Source organism: Amblyraja radiata, chromosome 32, assembly GCF_010909765.2.
Source record: "Amblyraja radiata isolate CabotCenter1 chromosome 32, sAmbRad1.1.pri, whole genome shotgun sequence".
Classification (NCBI taxonomy): Eukaryota; Metazoa; Chordata; class Chondrichthyes; order Rajiformes; family Rajidae; genus Amblyraja; species Amblyraja radiata.
In genome coordinates, this window is record NC_045987.1 from 11,442,435 (window position 1) to 11,470,208 (window position 27,774).

A 27,774-nucleotide genomic window follows, 5' to 3' on the forward strand; every position below is an offset into this window, starting at 1 on the left:
TTAGAGATACAACAACATGGAAATAGGCCCTTCGGCCCACCGCATCCACTAGTTCCATGTTATCCCACTTTCACACCCACATCTTACACATGGGGGTGGGAATTTACAGAGGTCGTTTAACTTGTAAAACCACTCGTCTTTTGGGATGTGTGAGGAAAGTGGAGCAGCCAAAGGAAGCCCATGTGGTCACTGGAAAAATGTGCAAACACCGCATAGACAGCACCCGAGGTTAGGATCGAACCCAGGTCTCTGGCGCTGTGAGGTAGTGACTCTGCATTACTGTGTCACCCAAATTAGTAGCAGTTAAAGACAATAGTTGAGGGATGAGTAATTTACCACCACCAATGCAGATAAATTGGTCAATGGAGTAAATAAGCATCAAAAGTACTATCTGAACAAATACACAGCACTTTAAAGTTTTTTTTTTATACTGACATGAATATAATGACCTTTAAAAACTCACTTAAAAACACAGGTGGATGCAACAGAAAGAATACAATAGGATTGTTATTCTGGAAAGATGAAATCAAATGGGCTGAGGGGACATTGGTATCATTCTAGTCATAGACTCAGCGGTCAGTTGGAGGTTATAAAGAGGGCTGAGGGAATACATTGTTATTCAGCGTTGCAAGCAAGAAAGGAGAACATTGCAATCTCAGGTGTAGAGGAGGAACTCAAGCAGTTTGAGATTCATGATATTCGTATGCTTCTGTGTTTGAATGTACTTGGGGATCCATAGTTTTATAAAACCGCTTGTCCACAATCCCAGGGATTGAATTGAATTGATTGAAAGATACAGCAAGGAAACAGGCCCTTTGGCCCACTAAGTCCACGCCATCCATCAATCGTCCTATCCCACTTTCTCATCCACTCTCTCCACACTGGGGGCAATTTACAGAGACCAATTAACCTACAAACCCGCATGTTTTTGAGAAGTGAGGGGGGGGGGGGGGGGGGGGGGGAACCAGAGCAGCCAGAGGAAACACACGCGGTGACAGGAAGAACGTGAAAACGCCACACAGACAGCACCCGAGGTCAGGATCGAACCTGGGTCTCTGGCATTGTAAGGCAGCGGCTCTACTAGCTGTGCCACTACACCAAACACAAGCACAAACAGAAATATCTAATGACTCAGCCATTAATTATCGGTTCAAATTCATCCTTAAGGTACCTAACTCACTCGGGGGTAGGCGAGCTCTCATCATCAGACGGATTTGCTTCATCTTCCGACTGGTCGTTTAAGAGATCACAGGGCAGAATGGCAGAAGTGTCTGCGATTTCCAGGACGGGTGCAATGCTGGGCCTTCGCCCTCCAGCTCCATTCTCCGTAGGCAGATTCAAAGTGGTGCGACTGGATGGGCGGCACTCTGTATTCTGTAGATCCATGGCAACTGTGCCTAGAAAGAAAATGACAGGAGGGTCAAACGTTGAGGCAACTAAATGCAGTTAACCATTCCAAGTACAGTTCACGAAGTACAGCTACGTTAACCATTCCAAGTACAGTTCATGACGGACATTGAAGTTAACCATTCCAGGTACCGTCATGGGCAAGGCTACCAACGTCCAGTCAAGGCAGAGGCAACCACAACTGTACCACCTACCTCCCTTCTCTTCAAATAAATAAGGCTTTATTTATTCAAATGTCCCCAGTGGCCCGAGCAACGATCGCTAACAAATGTTTTGATTGTGCGCTTGATTTTGCAGAGTTCAGCAAGTGTTGTTGAAAAGGCATTGTCCACTTTTGCTGATGCCGATGTGATGGCTTAGGGCAAGGTTTAGTGGAGGTAATATTAGGTGCCCAGCCAGAAAGGGGTGGGGAGAGGGTCTGGATGTCATTCAAGTGGCAGGGAAGGATTCGGGGAGGAATTCAGGGCATCCTGCGGGCATTCGTGGCTCTTGTTTAAATCAGGGGCTCGGGACCAAAGGGAGAGTGGGAGTTCAGACTGATTAGAGGGAAGATCAGGAGCTCAGGATGAGATCGCATTGTTGGGTCGAGTGAGGGGCACAGCAAAGATGGGATATAAAGAATCGACTTTTTATGGGACTTATCCAACCAGAATCCAATTTCAGCACAGCCCTATTGAGAAAAGTGTACAAAGAAGCTGCCTGTCCCGCTGAGTTACTCCTGCACTTTGTGTCTATTTTCAATACTGCACTGTGAAGATTTAGTTACCCCGGAAAAGTGCAGCAGCAGTGGTTCCTAGGCCAATTTGTGTCGATCTACCCTGTGGAGCCACAACAGCAGAGTCACACAGAATAATGCAATTTGATGCAATTCACACCCAGAAATTCACACGTTAAATTCCACTATTTCTATGGGGTTTTGCTACATATAAGTTTGAATGCTAGGAAATATGAACCCTGAAAAACGTTTCAATTGTTTTAATAAAACGTGTAAAAAATTTGCTGAAAAAGTGCATCAACTGATCAGATAGGATGAGTGAAGTGCTCACTGTCTGTCTCCATGAAGTGCTCTTGTTATTTCTATTTTCTCAGATCGTGTGAGCTGGTAACAGTTCTCCTGATCCTCTGATCTCACTTTGTCATCCCTTTACCACCCACCCTTTGCCTTGGATTGTCATCTGTTTTGTCACTCAGTTCCAATCACTGTTTGGAATAAAGAAGGTTGAGGGTCACATTGTAACTGCACAGAGCCCTGTTGATCTCCTCAACAGCATTGGCCTTGGAAGGGGGTGTGACACAGAGTTACTGGGGCAACACAACAGTTTAATAAGTTATTTAAGGAAACATAAGAAACCGTAGATGTTAGATTCTAATTTTTTATTTTTTTATTTAATTCTTTATTTCGAACAGAATAAAAGAATAAAAAGCAAGTGTGAAACCATATAACCATATAACAATTACAGCATACAAAAAACAAAACAAGAATATTTATAAAGTGTCATAAACAATATCTATAAATAAATGAAATCATATGTGTCCGAAAAGGAGCAGGAAGAAGCCAAAGCTTATTAATTCCCACCCCTTATTCAACTGCTTATAATTGTCTTATACATGGTATATCCCTTTTTGTGGAGTTTTTTTAAAATAATAGAGCGATTGTTTCTCTTTCATTCTTTCTTTTCTAGGGTCTATTTCTTAACTTTCTTCTCTAACTCTCTCTCTAATGGGCTCTCTTTTTCCAACACTTTCCTGCACTTTCACGACTCTTTCTCACTTTCCTTACTTCTTTTATTTCTATCTTTTTTAAAGCTCAAAAAATGAAGGGGTACAACAAATGTAATAAGATATTTGTGGTGTGTATTACTGTAACTTATTGTACTTCTAATAAAAATAAAATTAAAAAATAAATAATTGTCTTATACAAATTTAGCAGCTATATATGTACACCATATGTACACCAGCAGCTATATGTACACCATATGTACACCAGCAGCTATATGTACACCATATGTACACCAGCAGCTATATGTACACCATATGTACACCAGCAGCTATATGTACACCAAATTATTTACATTTATACACTAATCAAATATTTACAAAGCCATACAAGAAAGAGAGATAAAATGAAAAAGAAAAGAAAAAACCCTCATATACTATACATTATCTTAGTCATATATACAACCCATTACCCTATAATTGATTTGGGTGATCTGGGGATGGAAATGAACAGAAGATGTTACAGGCCAGAACTCTTCTTTAGATTGATGGAGTAAGGGGAAGATTGAAAAATAAATATTACTCCAATCAGTCTGAGGAAGGGTCCCGACCCAAAATGCCATCCGTCCATTGCCTCCACAGGTGTTGCCCGACTCGTGGGTTTCTCCAGCACTTTGTGTTTTGCTCAAGGTATTTCATAAGCCAGACTTCGCAAACTTGGACTGCATTACTCTGCATTCAGAAGGGATGGTTTACCTGGCACATTCAAGATGATTAAAGAATGTGCTTGGGTAATAGGAAAAACAATTTATTTTGATGATGGAGTCCAGAAGAAGGTGGTATAACTTTAATATTAGATTGAAGCTGCTCTTCGGTGATGGCATGAAGTATATCTTTATGCAAAGGGGAATAGAAATCTGTGCACTAGCTTTCAAAAAGCTGTTGAGATCTGGGGAAGAGAATTAATTGATAATGTCAAACTAAAGGATTATATCTGTGAATACCTCTGTCTGTGGCTCTGATTGTCTTCTTTCATGGCTGAATAGGTCAGGCATGAGGCTTTGGAGTGTCCATTCCCAGCCCTCCTAGGCAATAGAAGGGGCGGAACTTTGTAACATATCTTCCTAATGTACACATGTAACTATGCTATGTTCTGTAGCTATTGTTTGTCACTTTAAGTGACAAAGACAAAACAGTGTTGTTTTCACTTATGGTGAAACGGAAGGAAAGATAGCATTAATAAGGTAAGAGACCAAAAGCAATGATTTGACTTCATAAAGTACCTTTTAACATAATAGTGTCTCAAGTAATCTCATACAAGTGTTAGCACAAAAAACGTGTCACATAGGTTGATAGTCTGGGCTTCAGATGTCAGTTGATGTCTGACCCTTGTGAAGAAACGGTCTCCACCTGACACATTCCCTTCACAGAATGTGCCTGACCTGCTGAGTCCCCCAGCACTTTGTAGATCGCACAAAGAGAGATAGTTGCATGTGACCAAAAGCTTGGCCATGGACAGGGATTTCAGGAGCATCTCAGAGACAATGACATTTCACCAAAATAAGAATCAGAAAAAGATATCCACATTATTTTGACTGCATTCATCTGGGCAAGTTGATCTTGCAAACAGTATAATGGCCATGTTGGCAGCATTCATCTTGGTAATGGACTGAATGTGAAAACTCCCCACCACAAAGGCTATGCTGCATAACACATTTATGCTCTCTGGGAGTGTTGTTCTGTAATCAACAATAAAATGCATCAACACTGCTTTGTGTGATTTTTCCCAGTCTCACTGCTACTAATGTATGCCAGAACGACAAAAGGCACTAGAGACTGGAGGCTGGGAAATTAACACCGATCAATTAACAGCCCAATTAGTCAAATACAAAATATAAAAATAAATTGCTGGAAACACTCAGCAGATCAAGGTGTAATCTGTAGGAAGAGAATCACGCCCGAAGCATATTACATAGAACAGTACAGCATAGGAGCAGGCCCTTCAGCCCACTATGCCGTGCTGAACATCATGCCAGGATAAACTAAGCTCTGCCCGCACATGAACCATATCCCTCCATTCCTTGCATATCCATGTGCCTATATGAAAGCCTCTTAAACGACACTATCGTATCTGCCTCCACAACCACCCCTGGCAGCATGTTCTGGGCACCCACTACCCACAGTATAAAAATATCTTGCTCTGCACATTTCCCTTAAACTTTGCTCCTCTCACCTTAAAGCTATGTTGATATTTCCCTCCTGAGACAAAGGTTCTGATTATCTACCCAATCTATTATTGGGCTTTCATTAGAACTGCCTGAAAAACATCTGGGCAGCAGAATGCGTGATGTAAGCAAATGCACCGAAACACATCAGGTGTTTGTGACCAACGCAGTCACAGGGAGAGCATGCAAACTCCACAGAGATAGCACAGAAAGTCAGGATTGGACTTTGGTCACTGGAGCTGTGAGGTAGCAACTCTTATAGGTTTTGCTACCATGCCACCAAAAATGCCCTGTAAACAACATGTGCTTGTTCTTCTACAATATTCAACAGTTGGCATGCATCAGGGCAGGATAGTGCTGGTGCATTTATTCATAAGGCTCAGCCTTGGGCACATTCCCATCTTTCATGATAGAAACTAGCAAAGATTTCAGCCCAGCTATTCAGCTCAGCAAACGAGTCTTGGTGATGTCGACTGACCTTCCCCAGTCTCTGACAGCTGGGAAGGTCCACAGTCAACAACTTTTTTTGCAACTGCACACTTACCAGAGTTTTCAATCTGATCTGAAATGTCAATGAAAGCAAGTATCATTCATGACCAACAGCTTCATTTGTCAAGGGAAATGATCTTGGGTATAAGTGGGTAAAATACTGTTTTATAGGCAAAGCTGAGCTTTGCAGAACACGACTCAATTAGTCAGTGTCTCAACTTATTTTACTGCCTCTATATCAGCAAGGTAGTTGCCATACAAATGCAAATAACTGGGTTGAAGTATGTCAACAGTGGAGGATGGAAAGTGATTCGGGTAGAATAGAGCAGTGAAGAACAGGCAGTTAGGTCTTTGTAGGTGATCTTGGGAGAGATTTTAATCTGAATTTGTCGAATTAAGTGGATTTGGGAAATGAGTGGAGAGGGATACAAGGACAGATGAGAGAAGCCTTCTCTGTAATATCGATTTTGAGAGTAGAGAAGCCATGGATGATCGCAAGGTTGATCAGATGGTAAAAAATAACACAGGATAAGAATTAAGTGGCCGGCATCAAAGGAATTTTGATTAAACTTGCAATCGAGTGATTGATTGAAAAATACAGCATGGAAACAGTCTCTTTGGCCCACCAAATCCATGCCGATCATCGATCGCCCATTCACAATTCACGTTATCCCACTTTCTCATCCACTCCCCACACACTAGAGGCAATTTACAGAGGCCAATTAGCCTATAAACCCGCACATCTTTGGGATGTGGGAGGAAACCAGAGCACTCGCAGAAAACCTATGCGGTCACTGGGAGAACATGCAAACTCTGCACAGACAGCACCAGAGCTCAGGAATGAACCCGGGTCTCTAGTGCTGTGAGACAGCAGTTCTACCAGATGCGCCACTGTGCCGCTCGAAGGATTAACTGTCATTCACGTAATGCATCCTAGTTAACCCTATTTATGCTGTGATCCACAGGCTAATTGTCCGATTAAGATTGTTCCTCGCACAATTTTGTTTTGTGCTGTGACAAACGTTTACATTGTTCTCTAAAAAGAGAGCAAAATTCAAGAACATTTTCTAGCAAAATTTTAAAGATTGTCATCTTCTTGGGAGAAATATTATCGACACGGAAGCCTAAGCATCACAATTTCTACCTAACGTTATTTTCCTGTACTTGTTAAAAGCCAGAGTTTCATTTCAAATCAGATCTTCTGACAGGATGACAGAAAGCTATTAGAGAGTCAATGGCCTCCTAATGGATAATGTCATGCTAACGTTTCATATACAATGCCGATTTCAATCATACAGGTAAACCTTTAATTTACTGCCTGGATTAGAGGGTTTGAGATACAAGGAGAGTTTGGATAAATTTGGAATGTTTTCTCTGGAACATCAGAGGTTGAGGGGAGACTTGGTAAAAGTGTATACAATTATGAGAGGCATAGTGAAGGTAGTCACTCAAAACCTTTTTCCCCAGAGTATAAATAAGGTGAGAGGAGGAAAATTGAATGGAGTTGTGCGGGGCAAGTTTTTTTTTTTTTACACAGAGAGAGGTGGGGGCCTGGATCACATTGCCAGGGGTGATGGTGGAGGCAGATACGATAGTGGCACATAAAAGGCTTTTAGATAGACATATGTTTAAGAAAGGAATGCAGATGCTGGAAAAATCAAAGGTAGACAAAAATGCTGGAGAAACTAAGCGGGTGCGGTAGCATCTATGGAGCGAAGGAATAGTTGACGTGTTGGGTCAAGACCCTTCTTCAGACTGATGTGGGGATGGGGGGGGGGGAAGAAGAAAGGAAGGGGTGGAGACAGTGGGCTGTGGGAGAGCTGGGAAGGGGAGGAGAAGGAGGGAGAAAGCCAGGACTATCTGAAATTGGAGAAGTCAATGTTCATACCGCTGGAGTGTAAACTGCCCAAGCGAAATACGAGGTGCTGCTCCTCCAATTTGCGGTGGGACTCACTCTGGCCATGGAGGAGGCCCAGGACAGAAAGGTCAGATTGAGAATGGGAGGGGGAGGTGAAGTGCTGAGCCACCCGGAGATCAGGTTGGTTAATGCAAACTGAGCGGAGGTGTTGGGCGATGGGATCACCAAGCCTACGCTTGGTCTCACCGATGTAGAGCAGTTGACACCTAAGGCAGGCATATGTGCTGTAAGTGCAAGGAATAGAGGGATTTGAATCGTGTACAGGCTGATGAGATCTGTTTAACTTGGCGTCATGTTTGGCACAAACATCGTAGGCTGAAGGGCCCATTCCTGTGCTGTAGTGTTCTATGTTCTGTGTACTGTGTATTCCTCATTGGGAGAAGGGTCACGATCCCTTATAAATGGTAAAATGGAGAAGACTGGCCAGATGTGGTGGAGTTTATTGTCATGCATGGCATGCCTGGACATAACCTCTGCATTTCTGGTCCATTTTACGTGGAGTCTCTCCCTCAGAACCTCCACCATCCCACCATTTTGAACCCTCACCCACAAACTTCGACCTCACCCAGTCCCATTGATTCTTGACCTCCATCCACCTTCATCTCTCTTTTCTGAACCCTTCTCCATGCTGACCATCGCAGTGATGACCAGGGGTCGATCTGAACCACCAAATGAACAGAGCCTAGTCTAAACCAGTGATTTAATAAGCCACTACGGATTTCAGGCCATTTGCAGACCATGCAATCAGCTATATGTAGTATAACCCGGTTTGATATATTGTACAAGGCCAAAATAATGGCTAGCCATTCCTTCAATGGTGCATTTTAAATCAGTATACAAGTCATGCATACCAATGACGTGACAGGTAATCTCATCTCAGGGTTGATACCTTTTATATAAAATGGTACAATAACGTGGAAGGGAAAAGGGATACTCTTAACATTCCTGCGGAGAAACTGGAAGAGAACATTGATAGTTCAGCCAGTGCAATGAGCATTGTAGGCATTGTCTTGGGACTCTCCAAACAGAAGAGTGTATTTGCAGACTGAAGGAGAATGTAGCACCTTCAGAACTTCCAATTTAAAGTGTGTTTGTAGTGTGATAAAAGTGTTCATTGAGTGATAATGTGGTGAATCACCTGGCAGGGTCAGGAAGATATTAAGCAACTAGTAGTCGTGTCAAATTGCTCAATAATTCACTGTTTCTGATAAGGTTGGCTTCATTCCAGGGTTAAAATTTGGACCAAGTTTCTATTGCAAATGATGCATTCATCTTCATAGGATGCACACATGTATGTATATTTGACAATGGATTAAAATTAAATAAAATGATGCGAGGGATAGATAGGGTAGACAATCAGAAAAACCCCCCCCCCCCCCCCCCCATGATCGAAATGTCAAGGATTAGAGGGCAAGAGGGGTAAAGTTTAAAGATATGTGGAATATGTTATTTTTCCCGCACACAGGGTGGATGCCTGGAGCCTGCTGCCAGAGGTGGTGATGGAGACAGATACGATAGTGATATTGAAGAGTATTTTAGATGGGTGCATGAATATGCGGGGAATGGAGGGATATGGATCACGTGCAGACAAAGGGGATCGGTTTAATCTGGCGTTAAGTTTGGCACGGGCATCGTGGGCCAAAAGGTCTCTTCCTGTACAGTACGGTTCTATGGTCTTTAAAGTGGAAAGCAAAGAGCACAGCTACAGGACAGCCACAGCGGCGGGAGATTGAGGTGTGGAGTCTAGGAGACAGAAATCTTGCTTCTGTGAGTGATGGCATCCTCAGTAGCAAGGGGTTCAAAAAAGGACCCAGCGATTTGTTCACATGATAGTAGACAGTCGATTCATAAAGAGTGGCTAATAACTACACCTTTGCTAGAAATCTCTGGGGTGTTTGTAACAATGCCACCTTAATCCAGTTTGATGCCGATGCTGTGGTAGAAGAGTCTATGCACGTCTTGGAAAAGAACATAGTGTTTACACTAAATCAGCCGTTCACTGAGCTGCTAAACTATCTGAGCAATGAAGGCATGTTAAAATATCTCAGGTGAAAAGAGAAGCAGAGAACGATAATTAGATTGAAATCCTCCCAGAGGGAACGTCAGAGGTGATGTCCCCCCCCCCCCCTCCCCCGCCCGCAGCAGTGAAAAGGAAGGATCATTATCCATGAGTAATGGAAGTGAGAGTTGGTTTGTTTACTTGAATCAAGAAGATGAGAAGCAATATATTTAAAAAAAATTATTCAGGAATTGTTGTTCTTGGATTTGAGATATCTTGATGTCATTTTTCAAGAACGGACAACTGTAATTGCGCAGGAGGATGTGTTGGTCTGTGTCAAGTTTGGCATTTATATTTGATGTTTAGAAATGTATACATGGAACAGGCCAAGCATCCTTAATAATACAGAAGGCAAGATTTGTCAAAGATGAAAATGGAAGGAGAAATCATTCATTTGGTTTATCATTTCCAGGATATATTAGTAGCATAACTGACATTAGTTTATGTCATCGTGCTTTAGTTGAGAAGATCAGAACTAAGGAGATTTATCGTTTGTTAAATTTATTGCGGTGACAATGTATAGATACAAGGCTGTCTAAATGATTAATGTAATGCACTTTACAAATAGCTCATAGACAGAATTATTTACATTTAATAAATAATTAATGTAATCATGGATTTGTTAATAGGCTTTTTAAGGGAAAGTGTATATAACTACAATTTGCATCATGCAGCATGACTTCTGTTACAGTGTTTCATCAGCCACTTGCCTGAGCATCAATAACAGATGGTTGGAAGTTCCACTCTTCTTATCTCACTAAACAGCAATGCCATACAATCTATGGAAGTTACAGGCACAATGGCCTTAGCAGTGAAGTACCGCATCAAATGGCAGAATTAAACTAAGTCTATTTTGACAGCTACTCTGTAGATTTATATCATGCAGGAAAACTAATCAGAATGATTTAAAACAAAAACTGCCTTGTCCTGTCCATTTTCAGTCATAACATATAGATATTTGTCATTTGGGTATTCCATTGTCAAACCCCATCTCGGCAAATAAAAATGTGGCAGTGTAAAGCCATGAACAAAGTGCTGGAGGAACTCAGCGAGCCTGGCAGCATCTGCGGAAGGAAACGGACAGACGATGGACACATATCCAGGACTCATTATGTATGATAACTGAGATTAACTGCGGAGGGAAATAGACAATGGGCAGATGCTGCCTGAATCGCTCAGCTACTCCTGCACTTTGCTTTTTCACTCGGGATTTCAGCATCTGCAGTCTCTCGTGTCTCCACTGGAACAGCATTAACCCATTTCTGTGAATGTTATATTGAGAGAACTCAAGGCTACAAATAATGCCATTGAACCTTGGATGGCCTGCATCATTAATCTCTAAACACGAATAGGCAATGTTTTGCATCAGTACTGACTCAAGGGGTCCCGACCTGAAACGTCACCTATCCATGTCCCCGAGAGATACTGCCTGATCTGCTGAATTAGTCCAGAACTTTGTGTCTTTTTCTGTGCCTTGCCTTGCTTTTTCCTTGCCTTGTTTATCATCTCCAAGGGTATTCATCACTTTCCTAGCCACCTGACTAGTGCATTAATATTTGCCTGCCCTATAGAGCTTGTTTCCCACACTACAAATTGCAAGGCCAAATTTTATATAATCTACAAACTTTTTAATCAGGTCCCAACATCCAATCTAACTCAGTGTTCACTTGGCAGTAAAGCAACTGATTTAGCACCAAACTCTCCATACAACACAACAAGCAACATTACAGTTACTAAAATATCTCCTAACTATCTGTTTCTTTCTGCCTCTGCTGCAAACTGCATTAATGTCACTTTCCCTCGTGTTCCAGGTTTTAACTGAGAGATTTACAAAGCAGACTGCATGATCACCTGCTGTCCTAGTCTCTCTGGTGGTGAGCACCAGATCTCCTGATCAGTCAGTGCTTCAATCATTTTGTTACTGTGCTGACTTGATGTGCTGACGGAATGCTCAACACTATTCATATCCATCAGTAAGCATTGCATGGAGATAAGATGTCTTAAAATGGAAGAAGTTCACTACCTTCTTCCAGTTAAATGCTGCAATATAAGGATAGATATACTCAGGAAATGATGGCATAGTCCAATGTAGACACAGGAGGTTGTAGAGGCTGGAAGCCTGAGCAAGAAGCAAACTGCTGGAGGAACTCAACGGGTCAGGCAGCATCTGTGGAAGAAAATGGACAGACACCATTTTGAAGAACTGTCTCGACCTGAAACGTCATTGGCCCATTTCCTTCCACAGATGCTGCCTTTGAGTTCCTCCAGCTTTGTGATTTCACAGTCCAGACTTCCATCAACTAAACCAAATTCTAATCGGAACCTTCATATCCTGGGTGAAATTATTGCTTCTGAATTCCCTCTAATCCCATTAATTACTTTAAATGTATGGTCCCAAATTATTGGCATAATTGGTGGTGACCAGAATGACACACACTACTCCTCCTGTGGCCTAACGTGTTTAATACAATTCCAGCAAGACTCCATCGCTTTTACTTTATGTCTTTATGTCCTCCAAATTTCTTTATTTTCCTACAGAACTGCCCTCTCCACCTCTCAACACCTTACAGTTTACAGTGGATTATCTATCATGTCTTTTCCCCTTCACAAGGGGCCTCAGGCTGCACCTGGTTGAATCCCATTCACTACCATGTTTTTACAGCTGACCAATCCATTGCTAACTCTCTGCAGTCAACAATTATATCCGGTTGGATATATTCACCAGGTGATCAATTATTTTTTCCATTCTCCAATCTTTCCAAAACTATTAATCAACAGATTAAAAAACTTTTATTAAAAAAACCTCCAAAGACTTTCTCTCTGAAGATGATTTCACTGGTGTTCAGGTCCTGCAATTTCTGAAAATCCCAGAAAAATCCAGGAGGGAATGCAGTCCAGTCAACCACATGCTAGGGTGTAAACAGCCCGGGCTATACATCCCCCATAAAGCCTTGAATCATTATTACCCTGTATAACACACAGTAAACGTACCACCCAGTAATGATGTTTGATTCTAGAGGCACAAGGAACAGCAGCTGCTGGAACCTTGAGCTAAACGCAAAGTGCTGGAGGAACACAGCGGGTTAGGCAGCATCGTTGGGTAGACGACATTTTGACCCAAATCATTGCCTGCTCTTTCCCTCCTCAGATGCCGCCAGACTTTCTGAGTTCCTGCAGCACTTTGTGTTTTGCTCACGTTTGCCTCTGCATTGGTTTATAATAATGAAGAGTCACACAAAAACTCAAGTGAAATTAATTCAAGAGATGAAGGGGGAAAAACACCTGAAAACATGAACTTAATGCAAATGAGTAATAACGTTGACACATAAAGGAAGACGGCAAATGTTGGAAATCAGAGAAAAATAATGGTAAAGGCCAGTCAGCAGAAGCAGTTCTGATGACAATATTCAAGTGCCAACCTATATTTTCCTTAATGTGTCATCCAGATTGCTGCACATTTCCAACATTTGCCTTTGGTATTCAAAGATTACTGTTATTAGATTATGCTTCTAAACTAATTATTTGGCATTTCATGAGGTGCATCAAATAATGCATATCCATCCAATAACATTACATGCACTGCAATTGGAACTGCACAATTTAAACAATAATCCTTACCATGGCTAAAGCAGAACAAATTACAATGAAGCTTACAAAAACAAAAATCAGACAGGACTCAAAACCCTTTCAGGTGAGTTGATGTATGATGGCATGCATTACTTACCATAGGCTGTGGACTGGTTAACTTCACGTCACACATACAAAGGAGAAGAAAGCAGTAACAGAAAGGGAACAGTCAACGCAAACTCCATCAACATCGCAACACCTCAAAGGAGAAGTCCTGCCTTACTTTTGCATTTGGAACATTACATTAAAAAGTAGATTTAGGCATGACAGTGGAATGACCATGTCAATCTTCAGGCTTGTTTGACAAATCGCCAATAGTTTGGCACTCATTCAAAGGTCACTGATGGACCCAGGATGTAGGCAGTTCAGCAGAGATGCTGCACATCTTTGTTTTAAATTAATAATAAAGTTATGGAACTGGGGTTGCACCAATTGAACAGAACGTAAATAAAAAGAATCAAGAAAGAATAATGAGGAAAAAGAAAAAAAAGTAACAGTATTAAAAGCTTTGTATTAATGTATAAAACTCTTAGTCAATGTTAATTGATAAAGTATCAAAGTTGAGTTCTTTTCAGCTTCAGTGAATAGGAAATTTGTTGGAAGTACACAATCTTTATATACCAAATCAAAAGTGACAAAAATGCAGCACCAAAAAATTAATAAGAACTTTTTTTTTTTTTTTATAAAGGTGGATAATTGTTTTTATAAAAAGTATATATAGTGCTCATTGTGATTTAAAAAAAAACACTATTACCATAGATATAAACCCACTGTCAATAACCACACTATACAATGGCAGTTCAAATCATGCATTATTTTATAAATAACTTTATTAGGGAAGTTCTAAGTTTGTATCCTAAATGATATTCTGCCATTCAGTAAGATGTGGCTTTTGAATTAGCCCCAATCTTTATTTTATTTATTGTTTCTTTGTTGTAAGTACTTTTCAGCCAAGTCTTTGTCAAATATTACTCCAGCTAAGTTGTACTAGAACACAACCCATACAAAATGGTTTTGGTTCCCTGATGCAGAGGCTGTGGCTGAAATCAGGACTAAAGATACGAGGATAAACCGAGTGAGGCCACAATTCCCAAACTGCATGACAATTTTTCTGACATAACATACAAGTATTTCAGTCGAACATTAGTACACCAGTCTCAGAACACTTGGATTTTTCCCCTTAGTTCTTAAAATAAATGATTGAGTGAAATGCTTGATGATTAACATTTGTGTTGTGGCCACAAGTCCTCTACCCAGCAGAAACAGAAGTGATTTCCATTTCTCTCATCAATGACCCAAGTTTTGCAGATATAATGACAATTATACTCTTAAAGTTCGTTGGCATTTTGCAAAACTGGAAGTAATTTTTCAAGCTTCCAGAGATACTTAAGTGTGGAAGGTCCTGTCAGTGAAACCTGCTTTTCCATACCAGTGCAATCTGTATATTTTTTTCAAATCATTGAACAGATGAATGTTTCAACGTTTTAATAACATCCTCAATACAAAATCATGACAAAATTAAATTCCACTGAATAAGGGTCCGTATAATTCACCGTATCAATCAATCTTTGATGATGCAGTTACTGTCGAAAGCCTCCAGACACTGGAAAATTAATTCCATATAAACTTCATTTACTTTGGATACTCATACCCAAATTACATGCTATTTAAAAATTTTAAATGTTATTAAAGTTAAGAGATCACAGTTCCTATCTTAATCTCATTCAATGGTTCCAATCTTTGAGCACTCTGTAAAATGTTTACAAAGTTAGCTCATAAATTGGAGATATTTCACTTTATGCACATTCTTCAAGGCATATGCTTAATTAAATCATTATTGCTGAATGCAAGAAATATGGTAAAGCTGATGCCAAAATTAATACCAGAAAATTGGAAGACCCCAGGGTTCTCTGATCCTTATGTGCATCTTTCTTTGAGGCCAGCAAAAGAAACTATGCTTGCATGCAGAAGACAGCGTCCAACCTGATGTCTTGATCATTTTTAAGGGCTTTTGTCAAGACGTTATCTTGCAAGAAACTAACACTCACTGTGTAATATTACAGTGAGGCCAGGGCAAAATTTAAAGGAGATGTGCGGAGCAAGTTTTGTTTTACACACAGATGGGTGAATGCCTGGAACATGCTGCCAGTGGTAGAATGTGGAGGCAGATATAACAGTGGCGTTTAAGAGCTTATGGATAGACACATGGATATGCAGGGAATGGAGAGATGAGGATCAGATGCAGGCAGATAAGATTAGTTTATCTTGGCATCATGTTTGGCATGGACATTGTGGGCTGTAGGACCTGATCCTGTGCGGTATTGTTCTGTGCTCAATAAATGGCTCAAAATCCATTCTGAATGAAAAATGTTAGTGCTTTCACTTCTACGAGAATGGTTCAAGAAGATCGCAAATACCACTAAAATCCTCTAATCCAGTAGGTATTTTGAAAATTGTTTAAGACACACTCATTAAAGCAAGCGAATAGTATTCCATCGCACTTCTGACATATGCTTGTAGATGGGGGTCTGATGAGTCATTTGCCACAAAATACTAGTCTCTGACCTGCTCATGGCTATAGCATTCATGTGACTAGCCAAATTAATTTCTAGTCAACAGTGACACCAGGATCCTGGTGATGAGGGTCTCGACAATGGTCACACCATTGAATGTCATGGGTTGTTGATTAGATTCTCTCTTGTTAGAGAATAGCATTGCCTAACACAATTGGTACTTACCACTTATCAGCCCATGCCTGAATGCTGCATAGTTATTACTGTATGCAGGTATAGATCGATTATTTTGCCAAAATAAAATCATGATGCAAGGATCAGCTAATATACCTCTCCTGTCCTTATGATGGAAGGAAAGTCACTGACAAACCAGCTGAAGGTGACCTAGGACACTGGTGACATTTCAACACCATACTTGGTGTGAATAAACACATGCTGGCAGAGGTCAGCAGGTCAGGCAGCATCTGTGGAAGGAAATGTCCAGACGATGTCTGAAGATGGGTCACGACCCAAGATGTCATCTGTCCATTTCCCTCCACTGATGCTACCTAACCTAGTGAGTTCTTCCAGCACTTGGTTGTTTTGCTAAACATTCCAGCATCTGCAGCTCCTTGTGACTCCAACCATTGGATTTTTTCCCCCTTAATAGCCATTGAATTCAGTTTTATCAGAACTCCTCAATGCCACTTTGATGTCAAGGGCAGCAGCTGAGGTAACACCGCTTTTTGGTCCATGGTTGAAAACAATCGTCACTGAACAACTTTTCTAAGTTAACATAACTCACTATATGGCTGGAACGTGGTTATAGACCATTGAACATATTTGATGTAGAGGTTTATAGATCTGTAAAGGCAGCAGCACAGGTAGAGAGATGAAGAAGAAAGCTTAGGGGAATGCGGCCTTTATTAGCCATGACCTAGAATATAAGAGCATGAAGATGATGGCATAACTTAGAAAAGTGTGAATTAGGTCACATCTGGAGGACCGTGTGCAGTTCTGGTCATTGCATCAACAGAAAGATGTGATTTAATTGGAGAGGGTGCAGAGCAGATTTACAGTGGATGGGACATTGCAATTGCGAGAACATATCGGACAGGTTATTTTCCTTGGATTGGTGGAGACTGAGAGTTTCCTGATAGTGGTGTACAAGATTACGAGGGGCAGAGTTAGGATGGATTGTGGGAAACTCTTCCCCCCAACGCCGAGTGGTGTGGGCCGCTGGAGGCCCTGCAGCAGCCGGGGGATCGCATGGATCAGGACCCAATGGAGGACCCACAGCAGGTTGATCGGATGCGGCCTGCAACAGCACGGAGTGGTAGAGGACCTTGACCACATCACCTGGCCTGGCCAACCACTGCAACTCCTTACCCAGAGTCGTCACCAGGACAACGGGCCTTTGTGGCCAAGACAGGACAAATCACCGTATCAATCAATCTTTGATGATGCAGTTACTGTCGAAAGCCTCCAGACACTGGAAAATTAATTCCATATAAACTTCATTTACTTTGGATACTCATACCCAAATTACATGCTATTTTAAATTTTTAAATGTTATTAAAGTTAAGAGATCACAGTTCCTATCTTAATCTCATTCAATGGTTCCAATCTTTGAGCACTCTGTAAAATGTTTACAAAGTTAGCTCATAAATTGGAGATATTTCACTTTATGCACATTCTTCAAGGCATATGCTTAATTAAATCATTATTGCTGAATGCAAGAAATATGGTAAAGCTGATGCCAAAATTAATACCAGAAAATTGGAAGACCCCAGGGTTCTCTGATCCTTATGTGCATCTTTCTTTGAGGCCAGCAAAAGAAACTATGCTTGCATGCAGAAGACAGCGTCCAACCTGATGTCTTGATCATTTTTAAGGGCTTTTGTCAAGACGTTATCTTGCAAGAAACTAACACTCACTGTGTAATATTACAGTGAGGCCAGGGCAAAATTCAAAGGAGATGTGCGGAGCAAGTTTTGTTTTACACACAGATGGGTGAATGCCTGGAACATGCTGCCAGTGGTAGAATGTGGAGGCAGATATAACAGTGGCGTTTAAGAGCTTATGGATAGACACATGGATATGCAGGGAATGGAGAGATGAGGATCAGATGCAGGCAGATAAGATTAGTTTATCTTGGCATCATGTTTGGCATGGACATTGTGGGCTGTAGGACTTGGTCCTGTGCGGTATTGTTCTGTGCTCAATAAATGGCTCAAAATCCATTCTGAATGAAAAATGTTAGTGCTTTCACTTCTACGAGAATGGTTCAAGAAGATCGCAAATACCACTAAAATCCTCTAATCCAGTAGGTATTTTGAAAATTGTTTAAGACACACTCATTAAAGCAAGCGAATAGTATTCCATCGCACTCCTGACATATGATTGTAGATGGGGTGTCTGATGAGTCATTTGCCACAAAATACTAGTCTCTGACCTGCTCATGGCTATAGCATTCATGTGACTAGCCAAATGAATTTCTAGTCAACAGTGACACCAGGATCCTGGTGATGAGGGTCTCGACAATGGTCACACCATTGAATGTCATGGGTTGTTGATTAGATTCTCTCTTGTTAGAGAATAGCATTGCCTAACACAATTGGTACTTACCACTTATCAGCCCATGCCTGAATGCTGCATAGTTATTACTGTATGCAGGTATAGATCGATTATTTTGCCAAAATAAAATCATGATGCAAGGATCAGCTAATATACCTCTCCTGTCCTTATGATGGAAGGAAAGTCACTGACAAACCAGCTGAAGGTGACCTAGGACACTGGTGACATTTCAACACCATACTTTGTGTGAATAAACACATGCTGGCAGAAGTCAGCAGGTCAGGCAGCATCTGTGGAAGGAAATGTCCAGATGATGTCTGAAGAAGGGTCACGACCCAAGATGTCATCTGTCCATTTCCCTCCACTGATGCTACCTAACCCAGTGAGTTCTTCCAGCACTTGGTTGTTTTGCTAAACATTCCAGCATCTGGAGCTCCTTGTGACTCCAACCATTGGATTTTTCCCCCCTTAATAGCCATTGAATTCAGTTTTATCAGAACTCCTCAATGCCACTTTGATGTCAAGGGCAGCAGCTGAGGTAACACCGCTTTTTGGTCCATGGTTGAAAACAATCGTCACTGAACAACTTTTCTAAGTTAACATAACTCACTATATGGCTGGAACATGGTTATAGACCATTGAACATATTTGGTGTAGACAGTGGTTCCCAACCTTTTTTTGGCCATGCCCCACCTAATCACCTCTAAAATCCTGATGCCCCCCCCCCCCATGTGGTGATATATAATTCTTATCATTTAAAAAGTGAACTCCGTTTCAGCTGAAGAAACATAAACTACATATGTTTACCTGATGGAAAATCCAAAAAAATAAAAATCGAAAATTTGGACCCAGACCTCCTCAGTCGCGCTCAATTGCCCCCCATAAAAATCAAATTGCCCCCCTGTGGGGCGTATGCCCCACGTTGGGAACCACTGGTGTAGAGGTTTATAGATCTCTAAAGGCAGCAGCACAGGTAGAGAGATGAAGAAGAAAGCTTAGGGGAATGCGGCCTTTATTAGCCATGACCTAGAATATAAGAGCATGAAGATGATGGCATAACTTAGAAAAATGTGAATTATGCCACATCTGGAGGACCGTGTGCAGTTCTGGTCATTGCAGAGAGGGTGCAGAGCAGATTTACAGTGGATGGGACATTGCAATTGCGAGAACATATCGGACAGGTTATTTTCCTTGGATTGGTGGAGACTGAGAGTTTCCTGATAGTGGTGTACAAGATTACGAGGGGCAGAGTTAGGATGGATTGTGGGAAACTCTTCCCCCCAACTCTTCCCCCCAACGCCGAGTGGTGTGGGCCGCTGGAGGCCCTGCAGCAGCCGGGGGATCGCATGGATCAGGACCCAATGGAGGACCCACAGCAGGTTGATCGGATGCGGCCTGCAACAGCACGGAGTGGTAGAGGACCTTGACCACATCACCTGGCCTGGCCAACCACTGCAACTCCTTACCCAGAGTCGTCACCAGGACAACGGGCCTTTGTGGCCAAGACAGGACAATTTTAAGGACTATGAAACTTGATGAGATACAAGATGGCACCAGAAACGTGGCAACTCATGCACTCTTCCAGTGTAATCTGCTATTCCTACACTACAATTGTTGCAGTCTAATCCTGAGGTATGATTGTGCTTATGTATAGTAAGATTATACTGAATTGTATGCAAAACAAATAATTTGCACTGTATCTAGGTGCATGCGACAATAACGTATTACTAAACGATTGAACCGTTGAATTTCTAAAGCCAGAGGGCATCTTGATAGGATCAGAGGGAATCTGAAGAAATTAGTCACCCAGAGTGCGGTTGGAATCTGAACTGCACCGAGCAGAATGTGGAGGCAGGTACTCTCAAAACATTTAGAAGGTATCTTGAATTTCCATGGCATAGCAGTGCTGGCGTGTAGGATTAGTATAGCTCAAGGGTTCCCAACCTGGGGTAAATTTACCTCCAGAGGGTAAATTTGTTGATTCTGGATTTGTACATATTTTTTCTCATTGACTGACTGTGTTTGGTTCTGGTATACCGGTATCTGTTCATCATTAGTTGTTCATAAATAAGTGAAATAACATTGTTATGTGCTATTAAAGTTGCCAGGGGTAAACGGGACGAAAAAGGTTGGGAACCCCTGATAGCTGGAAATTTGATGGCCAGTATGGACGTGGTGGGCTGCAACATCTTTTACTGTGCCATGGGATTCTCACTCTATAATTGGGCAAGACCAAGTAGACATCTGCTTCTGTACAAGTGGCTAGATACCAACGTCAATCATGTGTGATGTTGCAAGCAGAAACGCAGGGTCAAGTATTGGTTTGTTGGTAAAGTGAGATCAGAAGGTGTCGCATCTTTGGATCGGGACCCATTATGAAAACAATTATTCTGTCATTATTATTACTGACAGTTAAATACCGCAACTTCATTCAATGTGGGATTGTCAACTCCAACATTTGTAAACCTTTTAGGAAGTGTCACATATTGAGATTGAAATAACCTTGTTCGATACTTGAGCTTCTTCCTTCTTGTCCGAATCAACGCAACCTCTGGATAAGCACTAGCTCTATATAATTGACCTTCACATAAACACTCCAGGACAAACACAAAAAATACATTTTGTGTAATTTTTGATACACATAATTTCACCGAATACAATTCATTCTGGCTGTGGATTAGCTCCAGTAATGGTGGGACTACAGGTTAAAGTCTTCAAGCCCACCTTAATCATTGGTGGCACATTTTAACACCCGTCAGGGATTAGACATGAATTTTGCCTCTTGAACTAGCCCAATAAACCCTTTTTTCTCCCCTCCCCTGAGAGATTGTTGCCAAGAAATTGGCCTTTAAGCATTTTTGGTTTGCTAATGCTAAATTGGAAGTTACAATAAGAACGGCAAAATTAGGACATCTTTGCTTTAGAAAAGTGTTATCATGATTTAAGTGACATTAAAATGCAGCCTATCACAGCATTCCCACCCTAGGAGAAACATTCTGCACTGTTAAATCGGGAAGGAACAAATTAGTCCAATTTTAAGGCAAGGGAATGGAAAAATGAGAAGTGGAAATCAAGAAGGGTTCATGTTGGGGACACGGGGAACTGCAGATGGTGGAAACTTGAGCAAAGCACAAAGTTGCTGGAGGAACTCAGTGGGTCAGGCAGCATCTTTGAAGGGAATGGACAGGCAATGTTTCAGGTTGGGACCCTTCTTCATACTCTGGGATATGCTGGGATAGGCCAGGGTGGAAAGAGGGAAAGTATTTTAAACAGGGAATGGGCTCCCTGAGCTTCAGAACAACCCTATTGGGCTTGGGGGCATGAGCAAATGATTCACATTTACTGAAGTTTTTTCCCATGGAAGGAACCAATTTTAGGTAGAATATTTTGTCAACCTCCATTTATCAAGATGTTAGCAAAGAATTAAGAGTCAAAATAATTTGGTTGTTTGCCTCTATAAATGCTCTCTGGCCCACTGAGATTCTCCCACACATTTTTTATTTTTTCTCCTTATTCCAGCATCAGTCTTTTGTCTCTCTAGATCTTTTATAATTTGTTTTAAATGCTGCCCGTATTGTTAATGGTATCTGGAGAAAATGACTCTTCCATTCAGTATTTGCATTCATTGTGACAATGCAGTTCTCGGAAGCAATTAAAATGACAGGCAATTGGAAGCGGCCATGTTTGTTCCGCTCACATCCAAAGTCAAACCACAAAGAGCCAAATGAGATGTTTGTTAATTAGATACTCCAGGTGCTAGAATCTTGAGAGAAAAATCAAAATGCTGGAAGAACAGTGGATCAGGTAGCATCTTTGGGGCGAATGGACAGGCGATGTTTTGGTCGGGAGATTTCATCAGATCTATATATGCTTTTACATATAAAACTCCACACCACTCCACACCACTCCGCCATAACATCTTGGTTTACTTTCTATTCTCTCTCACGCGTCCAGTCCTGATAAAATCCTACTTTATGGGCCTTGACACAGACATAAGGGTTTTCAAGGTAGAAAAGAATGCTGAGATTGAGTGTAGGTATTTAAGTTATATCACTCACCCATACTGGCAATGATGCTGTGGACAGGTAGCCTGGAAGGTCCACTGAAGATGCCCCCTGGAGTCAGGCATTGTCGCTTTTGTTTCTCTTCCTCTTTGAAGATGAATGCGGAGTTTTCTTCTTTGGTGATATTGATGTAGAAGCAGATGTCTGAACTGGCCATGATGTACCGAGGTCCAGGGTTGAGCAAGATGCTCTTGTTGTCCTCTTTCTTTGCACCTATCAGGCAGACACCATACCTGCAGGAAAAAAATTGGAAAAGGTACAAGGTGCTGGAGGAACTCAGTGAGTCAGGCAGCATTTCTGGAGAACATGGATAGTTGACATTGTGTAGGGACCCTTCTTCAGACTGATTTAGAAAGCAAGGAAGACAACTACTTACTATGTTAGCCTTTTATTCTATCTGGGTAACCCACAAATTCATTTCCATATAGTTTAGGGATACAGCATGGAAAAGGTCCTTCATCCCAACAAGTCCACGCCAACCATCGTTCGATCATCCGTTCACACTCGTTCTACGTTATGCCACTTTCGCATCCGTTCCCTGCACACTAGGGGCAACTTACCATGGTTAATTAATCTGCAAAACCGCATGTCTTTGTGATGTGGGTGGAAACTGGAGTACCCAGATGAAATCCATGCAGTCACGGGGAGAACTTGTGAACCTTGGTCTCTGGTGCTGTGAGGCAGCAACTCTACCAGTTGTGCCACCCAAACAAATTCTTACAATAATTTAAAATTCATATTGGAAGTTCACTCCATGATCTAAAATAAGTTAGATGAACATTACAGTGAAATAGTTTTGATGACATACATTCACTCAAATGCTGAATTTAATTGAATTTCATTCACTAATGACTCTTTTGAAGCATATTTATAATTACAACTCAATAGCAGAAATGTATATGAAGGAACTGTAGATGCTGGAAAATCGAAGGTGGACAAAAACGCTGGAGAGACTCAGCGGGTGAGGCAGCATCTATGGAGCGAACAAAATAGGCAACATTTCGGGTCGAAACCCTTCTTCGGTCTGAAGAATGGTTTCGACCCAAAACGTTGCCTATTTCCTTCGCTCCATAGATGCTGCCTCACCCGCTGAGTCTCTCCAGCGTTTTTGTCTACCAGCAGAAATGTATTGTGCTCATAAAGTTTACTCCTCGCAGGACAATAGCAGAACATTATATCAAAGCTTAAAGATGAGTGCATTTTCCATTAATATGCAGTGTGGCACAGCTGGCATCCACTTCCCAACGAGGGACATATTTTCATCCAAAACCACTAATCATGATCCAATTTGAAAAAGATTTGCATTTTCTACTCTCCAGGATTTATGCCTTTAACATATACTTCCAAAAGGCACAGACTATTGGTCACAATTCTTCGCGACAATATTAAAAAACTATTCACTATTCATCCCATCGATGTTCCAGGGAAATTACATTGCCTTGGTTAGCTGCCATGCATATTTGCATGATTTACATATCCAACAATGAAATCACCACTGTAAAACCATTATCGTTACTCTTCATCTGTCTTCTCGTATCCTTCTTTCTCACTCTCATTGTTATTTTCATCACTGTACATGCTAGGGTCCAGAACAATGCCTCCGCTAACTGAAAGGAGCTTGAAGCAGGAGGAATAAAGCATGAAGGCTAATACAGAAAGACGCCCATGAGCAGTGTCTGCAGCATCTGTAATGCTGATGATAAGATCCTGCTAATGCATGAAGAGTTGTGGAAATTCTTCCAATTAAGAGGACAGGTCTATCAATAGGCCTGTACTGCAGACAGATGCCACCTGAAGACTCACTTTGCCATCAATGTTCTATTTAAATACATTAGAATTTGGATACCGAATTGCGGAATCCAAATGAGTGTTTAAATACATAAAAACATCAGCAATATTCACCGTACTACAGTACACAGGCACAAGTTATCTAAAAGTCAAACAGAGATTCTGAAGAAGGGTCTCGATCCGAAATGTCGCCTGTCCATTCTCGCCGCAGATGCTCCCTGACCCACTGAATTCCTCCAACACTGTGTTTTGATCAAGATCCCAGCATCTGCAGTTTCCTGCCCTGAACTTGCAGAGATGATCAAATCTGGCGCTGCATTGTTCATCACTGCTCATAAGATCATTAGAGATAGGAGCAGAATTAGGCCATTCAGCCCATTAAGTCAACTCCGCCATTCAATCATGGCTGATCTATCTCTCCCTCCAACCTCATTCTCTTGCCTTCTCCCCATAACCTCTGACACCTGTACTGATCAAGAATCTATCTCTGCCTTAAAAACTATATATCCACTGACTTTGCCTCCACAGCCTTCTGTGGCAAAGAATTCCAGATTCAATAGACAATAGACAATAGGTGCAGGAGTAGGCCATTCGGCCCTTCGAGCCAGCACCGCCATTCAATGTGATCATGGGTGATCATCCCCAATCAGTACCCCGTTCCTGCCTTCTCCCCATATCCCCTGACTCCGCTATCTTTAAGAACTCTATCTAGCTCTCCCTTGAAAGTATCCAGAGAACCGGCCTCCACTGCCTTCTGAGGCAGAGAATTCCACAGACTCACAACCTTCTATGTGAAAAAGTGTTTCCTTATCTCTGTTCTAAATGGCTTACCCCTTCTTTTTAAACTGTGGCCCCTGGTTCTGGACTCCCCCAACATCGCATTCACCACCCTCTAACTACAGAAATTCTTCCTCATCTCCTTCCGAAAAGAACGTCCTATAACTCTGAGGCTATGACCTCTAGTCTTAGACTCTCCCACTAGCATGGACTCAGTGTCCGAAAGCCTTCCATGCTGCATCTTTTAATCAATCAAAAGAAACCAGATAAATATATAACAATTAATATAATAAATGAATTACCATGATATAGGTAACCGTAATAGGCAAAACCAAAGTCCCAAAAACTGATTGATTGAAAGATACAAAATGGAAACAGGTCCTATGTGCCACCAAGTTTATGCCGACCATCGATCACTCATCCATACTTGTTCAGTTACCCACCTTCGCAGACACCATGTACACTCTGGGGGCAATTTAAAACCCAATTAACCCACAAACCTCAACGTCTTTGGAATGTGACAGGAAAACGGAGCACCTGGAGGAATCCACTGCGGTCAAAGGGAGAACGTGCAAACTCCACACAGACAGCTGTGCCACTGGGCTGCATTGTGAACAGGACTGTTAATGTGAACATGTACACCACTTACTTTTTGTGGGCATGGAATGAAGCGTAGGTGAAACTCTTCCCTTCATATTCTCCAAAGAACTTGCTGTCGGTGAGTTTAATGTGATAGACCTCATTCCCCGAGCACCGACCATACATCCTCTGCCACTGTTCTGGGGACTGTTGTCCTTCCCTGTAACCATGGAGATGCATTCTTTTATTAGTTTAAAATTCTTCACGAAGCACAGAAGCCTCATGAGATCTATGCAAACCAAACAAGGTGAAACCCAAGGTCAAGAACGCCGTTTAGCGATTTCCACTCCCCAACGGCAGGAGAATTCAATATTATCGTGAGTATTGTTCTGCGATCCTGCGTCACCAACCACTTTCTGGTGGCATCTGGCAATGCAAAGCATATTTTGCAACTTGTGGTTCTTTGTTCAGTGTTGCAAGGAATGAATTGATGGGAAAGGAACAGGGTCCGAGAAGCTCATTTATCCAGAGGCCATGTTTCAAGGATTCAATTATAAATACATTTGTACACATCAATGAACAAAAGTCTCCTCTGCTGCAATTTTTTTTTTTTTTTGCTGTATCTGCTATATAAAAAATGGCAAATAACATTTCAGTTTCCCATGATGTACAAACTTGCAACGTCATCACGGATTAGTCTTTGTGAACAACGCACTGACATAGACTTGTGTTGATTCCCCTTATGCAGTGTTACTGGTTTCCACCACGTTATACGAAGGCGCTACTGATTAAAGCAAAACAATGTCACACAGGCGTCCTCTTCAAAGGGAGCAATTCTTGCTGAGGACATGTTGAGAAATCACTGCCTCAAGTTGCAAGTTCAAAAACACCAAGCCAATTTCAATTTTCCTGTCATCTTAAGCTTATTTTAGACAGGCTGATGATATAAGTATTTCATAATTTATCTTAGTGGTCACTGCGGTAACAAACTGATTTTAATTCACAACACAATAGTTAACTGGTGGATTGCATTGTTAGTTCAACCCAAGGTTCCTTCATTGAAATACTACCACAGTTTGTTTGTTTTCTTGTGCCTCAAAACAAGTTGGGAGATTTTCTTTCAATGTCTGATTTTTTATTCCAGTCGTGTGGAATGAAAAAAGTCAGTGAGGTGTTGCACCTAAAAATGCTTCACTTTTAAAAATTACCACTCCCGTCTACATTGAATTTTTTACATTAAATTTCACAATTGTCATGCTTTTACATAAGCTCTAACAATGCATCAAAAAATACCAATTTAAGTTAGCGCCCTTCCATATTGAAATTTTTACATTTAATTCCACAACTTGCCATGCTTTTTCATTAATACATTTAAAACAAACCTGATTTAAGCTGTACAGATGGTGCTAAGTTACAATGACCATTGGTATTAGATGTTGTTCAGGCCGAATTTGGAGTATTGTGAGTAATTTTGGGCATCATATCCGAGGAAGGATGTGCTGGCTCTGGAGGGCGTCCAGAGGAGGTTTATAAGAATGATCCCAGCAAATAATGGCTTAGCACATGATGAGCATTCGATGGAACTGGGCCTGTACTCGCTGGAGCTTAGAAAAATGAGGGGGGACCTCATTGAAACTTACTGAATAGTGAAAGGCTTGGATGTATCCACTAGTGGAGGATGTTTCCACTAGTGGGAGAGTCTAGGACTAGAGGTCATAGCCTCAGAATTAAAGGACGTTCCTTTAGGAAGGAGATGAAGAGGAATTTCTTTAGTCAGAGGGTGGTGAATCTGTGAAATTCTTTGCCACAGAAGGCTTTGGGGGCCGTGTCAATGGTATTTTAAATGCAGAGATAGATATTCTTGATTAGTAAGGGTGTCAGTGGTTATGGGGAGAGAATGGGGCTAGGAGAGAGAGAGAGAGATAGATTAGCCATGATTGAATGGCGGAGTAGACTTGATAGGTCAAATGGTCTCATTCTAAACCATCTCTCATGACCTTGATGGAGAGCACCATCAGGGTAAAACACGTTTTAAATAATAAATCTTGATTCAAAC

The 27,774-nt window shown here is 41.5% G+C and overlaps 1 protein-coding gene across 3 annotated transcripts in view; it reads right to left on the bottom strand.

Moving 5' to 3' along the window:
• kcnt1 (potassium sodium-activated channel subfamily T member 1) overlaps window positions 1-27,774 on the bottom strand; it is a 275,370-nt gene that overhangs the window by 42,930 nt on the left and 204,666 nt on the right. For all 3 annotated transcript variants that reach the window (XM_033049188.1, XM_033049186.1, XM_033049189.1), the window contains 3 exons: window positions 25,789-25,938; window positions 22,569-22,807; window positions 1,181-1,397 (listed from right to left, as the gene is read on the bottom strand). In XM_033049188.1, coding sequence (XP_032905079.1) covers window positions 1,181-1,397; window positions 22,569-22,807; window positions 25,789-25,938 — 606 coding nt within the window. The remainder of the gene's footprint in view (window positions 1-1,180; window positions 1,398-22,568; window positions 22,808-25,788; window positions 25,939-27,774) is intronic.